Here is an 8020-nt window from a genome sequence, read left to right on the forward strand (position 1 = left end):
ATACGAAGGATTGTAGTCCAGCAGCCAGCACAGCCTCTCATGTATCTGTAAATGCTACAGTCCTGTACAGAGCATGAACTTGGTGTCACCTGGGTTAACGGTCCTCAAGTACAGAGGGTTCAGAATGTTACTGACACAGGGTAGCTGTCAATACCTATTGTTTATTCACGGTGTCATAATTGTTATCACTATCTGGAGTTATTTGGTAATGTTGAGGAATAAATCCCCTTAACTATTTGCTAAAGTTTAGCCATTTGGTCTTGTTGTAGAGATCATTCTATCTGCCTAGATAGAGCACATGTGCACCCTCAGGTCTTTGCTGGCGAAATTCTGCTCATCTCTGAGAGATAACATTAGACGTAGACTGTGTCATCTTTCTCCCCTAAAAGTACAAAAAGGTCAACAAATGAGTGAGACTCACATTTACGGATTATCAGCACAAGGTGTGGCACACAAGTGTTCAATCTATTCGCCTAGCCCGGGACTGATGGGAAAAAGGGATGGTAACTGTTTTCTTGATCATCAAGTACTCTTTTTTATTTTTTTCTAAGACAGAAATGCTCTGTGTCCCAGGCTGGAGTGCAGTGACATGATCTCGGCTCACTGCAACTTCCGCCTCTGGGGTTCAAGCGATTCTCCGGCCTCAGCCTCCCGAGTAGCTGGGATTACAGGCGCCCGCCACCACACCCAGCTAATTTTTTTTTGTATTTTCAATAGAGATAGGGTTTCACCATGTTGGCCAGGCTGGTCTCGAACTCCTGACCTCAAGTGATCCGCCCACCTCAGCCTCCCAAAGGGCTGGGATTACAGGCATGAGCCCCCACACCAGGCTGATCATCGAATATTCTAATTTAAACATTGCTACCTTCAGATTTGGGGGTTAGAGCATTCATTAGATGATACTCATTTTAGCTTAGGGAAGCCCATGGGGAAATGGTGGAAACCAGATGGTTCTATAAGTCCTCCTAGCATCCGGAGGCCACACATGCAGTGGGTACCCTCCCTCTGGCTTGCTGTTTGAACATGTGAAGTCATAGGCCCTCTGAGCTCTCAGAGCCCTCCCCCGGGAAATAAAAGAGCTGGACCAAGGAAATAATCGTGCTTGTTAGGATTTTCAGTGTGGTCAATATGAGAATTTTCTTAACTCAGTCCCTAACGCTGAAAGTATGTAATGAATGCCCGGTACGTTAATGGCCGTACAGAAAACCAGACTGGGTCCTGTCGTCCAGTATGGCTGAATATAAATCCATCCTCCATCTGTGTGGCAAAAGCAAGTTCTTGACCTTCTTACTCAAAGAGGGTACAGTCTACAGTTTCTCAGTTTCCTTCCAGCTTGTTACGATTACGGGATACCTGTTGTTTACTTCTATATTAAAATATCTTCAAACTTAAAGACGTCTTACCAAAAACAAACAAACAAAAACAGCAGAAGATTCTTGTAGGCAAGTCACACAGACTGACCAATTGTAAATATTTTCTTTTTCTCTTTTTCTTTTTTTTTGAAATGCAGTCTCGCTCTGTCACCCTGGCTGGAGTGCAGTGGTGTGATCTCAGCTCACTGCAACCTCTACCTCCCAGGTTCAAGCAATTCTCCTGCCACAGCCTCCCAAGTAGCTGGGATTACAGGTGTGCACCACCACACCCGGCTAATTTTTGTATTTTTAGTAGAGACGGGGTTTCACGTTGTTGACCAGGCTGGTCTTGAACTCCTGATCTCAGGTGTTCCACCCGCCTCAGCCTCCCAAAGTATTGGGGTTACAGGCGTGAGCCACTGCACCCAGCCCAATTGTAATATTTTGCAAACATTTGCTAGGTCATCTCTCTCTCTTTCTCTCTCATATATAATATTAATTTTTTCCCTAACCATTTGAGAGTAAGTTGCAGGTATGCATTTTCTTTTATTTCTCAAAACTTCAGTGTATATTATCTAAGGACGAGGATATATCCTATATAACCTCAGCAAAAGTACAAAAATCAGGGAATCTGACAGTGATACAGTCTTGTTATCTAAATCTATGTTGCATATTCAAATTTGGCCAAATTTCCCAATAATAAAGTTATAACTTGTTTGTGTATGTGTGGTCTAGGGTTTCCATTGTATTTGGTTTACATGTTCCTTTAATCTGGAACATGTATGCCCTCAGCTTGTGTTTTTCCTCATAAGAATTTCACAATTTAGGCCGGATGCGGTGGCTCATGTCTGCAATCCCAGCACTTTGGGGGGCCAAGGCGGGTGGATCATGAGGTCAGAAGATCGAGACCATCCTGACTAACATGGTGAAACGCCGTCTCTATTAAAAAAAATACAAAAAATTAGCCAAGCGTGGTGGTGGGTGCCTGTAGTCCCAGCTACTCGGGAGGCTGAGGCAGGAGAATGGCGTGAACCCAGGAGGCGGAGCTTGCAGTGAGCTGAGATCGCGCCGCTGCACTCTAGCCTGGGCGACAGAGCTAGACTCCATCTCAAAAAAAAAAAAAAAAATTCACAATTTAAAAAGTACAGGCCCGTCATTTTGCAGACTGTCCCTCATTTGGGGTTCATGTAATGTTATCTCAAGAATATATTCAGGTCTAGAGTTTATGTTTAAAATATGGCCACCTAGAAAGGCAAGAGGGAGAAAAGTCAAGTGACCTCTGGTAACCAAGGTCAACATCATTAGTGTCAGGTCATGTTGCTAGTAAGTCCCCTTGATATGGTGTGATGATCACGGTATTTTACCTCTGTGACTTTCCTTTCCAAAACCCATGAACCCATTTGTTAGATGACAAAACATGCAATAAACGCCAATGGAGGAGATACATTGTACAAAATGCATGACCCGTGTTCTTCAAAACCATCAAGATCATCAAAAATGAGGAAAGTCAGCCGGGCGCAGTGGCTCACACCTGTAATCCCAGCACTTTGGGAGGTCAAGGCGGGAGGATCACCTGAGGTCAGGAGTTCAAGACCAGCCTGGCCAACATGGTGAAACCCCGTTTCTACTAAAAATGCAAAAATTAGCTGAGTGTGGGGGCGCACGCCTGTAATCTCAGCTACGTGTGAGGCTGAGGCAGGAGACTCACTCAAACTGGGGAGGCAGAGGTTGCAGTGAACCAAGATTGTGCCACTGCACTGCAGCCTGGGTCACAGAGCGAGACTCCATCTCAAAAAAAAAAAAAAAAAATGAGGAAAGTCTGAGCAACTGTCACAGCCAAGAGGAGCCCAAGGAGACAGGATGAGTGTATGTCATGTAGTATACAGGATGGGATTTGGGGGCAAAAAAAAGGGCATGAGATAGTGAGCCAAGAGCATACCACTGCACTTCAGCCTGGGCAACAAAGAGCGAACTCCGTCAGAAAAAAAAAAAAAACAAACAGGGGCATGAGATAAAAACTAAGGAAATCCAAATTAAGTATGGACTATAGGAACTCTCTGTACTTTCTTTGTAATTTTTCTATAAGTCTAAAACTGCTCTAAAAAATGAAGCGCATTAAAAAAAATGTTTTTTCCCTGTTTGGGAAGGGTTTAGGAACAGGAAATACTAGACTTGGGAGAAGGGCAGACTTGCTTGATAAGGGACCGATGTTTGTGCAGTAACTTGGAGTGTGGTTTGTTTCAGAATCTTTAATTAAAGCCTGCAATTGGCCGGGCTCAGTGGCTCACGCCTGTAATCGCAACATTTTTTGGAGGCCGATGCAAGTGGATCACGAGGTCAGGAGTTTGATACCAGCCTGGCCAACATGGCGAACCCCCGTCTCTACTAAAAATACAAAAATTAGCCGGGCGTGGTGGCACACGCCTGTAATCCCAGCTACTCGGGAGGCTGAGGAAAGAGAATCGCTTGGCCCCGGCAGTCGGCGGTTGCAGTGACCTGAGATCATGCCATTGCAATCTAGCCTGGGTGACAAGAGCAAGATTCCATCTCAAAATAAATAAATAAATAAATACTAAATAAATAAAATTTAAAAAGTAAAACCTGGGATTATATATCCCCAATAGATATTCATACTTGAACCACAGTTATAAATGCAAAAATTCTTAGTATGTAAAATGCAAAAATTCTTAATACTATTCTTTGCACTTTTTTGTAATCATTTTATATACACACATATATATGTGTGTATATATATTGCTTACGTTGTTTATACAGATGTGGACCACCATTGCAACAAAATAAATTCTTTTTGCTCTAAAATATTTATAAAGAAAATACTTAAATGTTATGTATATGGTGGTAATAAGGGAAAAATCAGGTATTATAAACAAGAATGAAGGTTTTTGTAAAGATTTCTCTTCAGTGTTTTGCAAGGTATAATTCCAGGCACGTTTTCCCTGAAGTTACACGTATGTGAGTGTTCTCATTCTTCCCAACTTGCCTTTGAAGAGTGAAAAACCATTATTATCAAGTAGATTTCTATTCAGCTTCTATTCCTGCCCTGCTGTTTATCCCTTAAGAATGAGTTTCTTGGACGTTTCCAATATGTGATTTTTTTTTTAAATCACCGTTTTTTAGAATGGTGATTTTAAATGTGTGAGTGCATGCATTATCTTTTTCTTTTTCTTTCTTTCTTTTTTTTTTTGAGGCGGAGTCTTGCTCTGTCGCCCAGGCTGGAGTGCAGTGTCGGGATCTCAGCTCACTACAAACTCCGCCTCCCGGGTTTACGCCATTCTCCTGCCTCAGCCTCCCGAGTAGCTGGGACTACAGGCGCCCGCCACCACGCCCGGCATTTTTTTGTATTTTTAGTAGAAACAGGGTTTCACCGTGTTAGCCAGGATGGTCTCGATCTCCTGACCTCCCGAAGTGCTGGGATTACAGGCATGAGCCACCGTGCCCGACCGCATTATCTTATCTCAATTATTTGCACCCCCAGTCCACCCCCATCTCCCTAAAGTTAGAACACTGCCAACTGATCTGTTGTAGAGGTCCTTTGGAAACACATAACTAACACTTAAGGTTGGGTGCTGCTAATTTTTTTTTTTTTTTTTTTTTTTTTTCGGAGTTTCACTCTTGTCACTCAGGCTGGAGTGCAGTGGCGCAATCTCAGCTCACTGCAACCTCCGCCTCTCGGGTTCAAGCGTTTCTCCTGCCTCAGCCTGCCAAGTAGCTGGGATTACAGGCGTGAGCCACCACGCCCGGCTGATTTTTTGTATTTTTAGTAGAGACGGGGTTTCTCCATGTTGGTCAGGCTGGTCTCAAACTCCCGACATCAGGTGATCCACCCGCCTCGGCCTCCCAGAGTGCTGGGATTACAGGCGTGAGCCACTGAGCCGGGCAGGTGCTGCTCATTCTTTGTGAAAATCCAAATACTGTTAAGGAACCAGGGAGCTGCCACTACCTCTTGATTTTCCATCTAAAAATATACATGTTTATGTAAACAAATCTTTCCATATTCATAGTGACTTTTCAAGTATTTGAGCCTAAAGATTTTGATCTCACATTTTTATACCTATTTAAATTGTTCACAATTATTACATACACATCAGTCATCAACTAAAGTTGTACTTTAAAAATTTACTGCAATATGTACATTGCTGATATTTGTACTTACTCTTTTTTTCTCTAGAGTGGAGGTACAATTGTGTGATATTTCAGAAATACAGATAAATGATTCCAAAAGACTCAGAAAGGGAGAATAATGTGTCTTTGATCATGAATAACTGATTAGTAATTCTTGCCTATATTTTCCTGATAGCATATGACAAATGTTTCTAAGGTAACAAGATGAGAACAGATAAAGATTGCGTGGTGTTTTCGATTTGGAGAGAAATATTTTAATTTTTCAATGCAGTTACAAATTCTAATGTATTCATATTTGTGCTTTCTGTTAGAATACACGATTGCAGGATTGTTTAGATTTTGTGTTTATTCTTGATGAAAAGCTTTGTTCTTCAGTTTGTGCTCAAACTTTATGAAATATATTCACCCATATTATCAAAAAAAATATTTGTCCTTGTGTTTCTTATTGAATTTGTAGTTCAGTCTCATGAACGCAAACTCAGATGACCCCTAAAATCGTCTCTAGATAAGTTCATGATTGCTCAATATCTTCAATCTTTTGAGTATAGGTCACACTATACTTCTCTTTATCAGCAAGTAAACTTTACAACAAACATGTGACATGCTGCGACAAGGTTAAAGATCATTTTCTCCTTGCTGTAAAAGCTGATCTGCCTGCAGCTGCCACAGCCTCCAGCGGTGTCCACAGTTGGAACCCACGAAGGAAGAGGTCATCGTGATGTCAGACGATTTCTTATGGTTTGAAGGCATAGCTTTCCCTAATATGGGTTTCAGATCCGAAATCTTAAGAAAAGTACGTGATGAGTTCGTGATAAGGGATGAAGATGTTATAATATTGACTTACCCCAAATCAGGTAAGGAGGCAGAATCGTGAACTGAGAAAGGCGGTCCATTCAGTGCATGACTGGAGTGCTTCCTTTATGTCAGACAGTGTACAATGCTTTAAGGGGAAGGGAAGAATGCCTAATACCAACTGACAATCAGAGAAAAGGATTTAGTCAGGATATTACACAGTAGGATGAGTGTTCAGAGGGGTAATCGAAGGTATTAGGAGAATCCACGGGAGTGAATCCCAAGGCAGATTCAGGTGTTTGTTTGGTGGCAGGGGGAGGAAGGATGACTGAGGACGACCAGTGATGTCCTGAAAGAAGAAATAGTATTTAAATGGAAATGGGAAGAATGAGGATGAAATTACTTGGTGGGGAGGGATATTTTCAGATACAATCATCAGGGATGATGGCCAGGAACCACAAAAGAGCCTGGCAATCTCAAGGGGCTGAAAGATGAGGATCGTATGTCTCTGGGAGTGGGGCTGTGGATGGAGGGTGGTAAGAGCACTGCGGATGGGATGAGGATTGAGGCTGAAGACATTGGAAGTGGCATGGCCCTGAGAGGCCAAGAGCAGTGGAAACTTGTTAAGAGGATTTCAGCAAATAGCCAAAAGACGGAAGCAACCGAGATATCCACTGACAGGTGAGTGAATAGACAAAATGCGGTTTATAGATATAATGGAATGTTATTCATCCTTGAGAAGGAAGAAAATTCCCATACATGCTACAACAGGGATAAACATCAAGGACATTATGCTAAATGAAATAAGCCAGTCACAAAAATACAAATACCATGTGATTCCACTTACATAAGGTACCTAGAGTCATCCAGTCCATAGAAACAGAAAGTACAGTGGTGGCTGCCAGGGGCTGAAGGGAAAGACAAATGGGCAGTTGGTGCTGGCTCTGCATAGAGTTTCGGTTTTTGCAACACAAAGATCCTCTGGAGACTGGTTCAGCAACAACGGGAATATACTTAACACTTAACACTACAAAACTGTAGGCTTAAAAGCGGTTGACAGGCCGGGCATGGTGGCTCATACCTGTAATCCCAGCACTTTGGGAGGTCAAGGCAGGCAAATCGCCTGAGGTCAGGAGTTCGAGACCAGCCCGGCCAACATGGCAAAACCCCGTCTCTACTAAAAATACAAAAATTAGCCAGACGTCATGGCACATGTCTGCAGTTCCAGCTACTTGGGAGACTGACCAAGAGAATCACTTGAACCCAGGAGGTGGAGGTTGCAGTGAGCCAAGATTGTGCCACTGCACTACTCCAGCCTGGACGACAGAGCAAGACTCTATTTCAAAAAAAAAAAAAAAGTGGTTGATAGCTGGCCACAGTGGCTCATGCCTGCAATCCCAGTGCTTTGGGAGGGCAAGGTAGGCAGATTGCTTGCGGTCAAGAGTTCAAGACCAGCCTGGGCAATATAGCAAGGCCTGGTCTCTACAATAACATTTTTTTAAAAAAATTAGCCTGGCCAGTCTCAGTGGCTCACGCCTGTAATCCCAGCCCTTTGGGGGGGCCAAGGCAGGCGGATCATGAAGTCAGGAGATCGAGACCATCCTGGCTAACATGGTGAAACCCTGTCCCTACTAAAAAAAATACAAAAAATTAGCCAGGTGTTGTGGCGGGTGCCTATAGTCCCAGCTACTCGGGAGACTGAGGCAGGAGAATGGCGTGAACCCAGGAGGTGG

At 43.1% G+C, this 8020-nt stretch overlaps 1 protein-coding gene across 1 annotated transcript in view; it reads left to right on the plus strand.

The window, feature by feature from the left end:
* Positions 1-6080: 6080 nt before the first annotated feature.
* Positions 6081-8020, plus strand: part of SULT2A1 (sulfotransferase family 2A member 1) — a 16165-nt gene continuing 14225 nt past the window's right edge. The window contains exon 1 of the mRNA XM_023182589.2: positions 6081-6349. Within this exon, the coding sequence (XP_023038357.2) occupies positions 6214-6349 (136 nt within the window). The 5' untranslated portion in view covers positions 6081-6213. The remainder of the gene's footprint in view (positions 6350-8020) is intronic.

Source organism: Piliocolobus tephrosceles, chromosome 21, assembly GCF_002776525.5.
Source record: "Piliocolobus tephrosceles isolate RC106 chromosome 21, ASM277652v3, whole genome shotgun sequence".
Lineage (NCBI taxonomy): Eukaryota > Metazoa > Chordata > Mammalia > Primates > Cercopithecidae > Piliocolobus > Piliocolobus tephrosceles.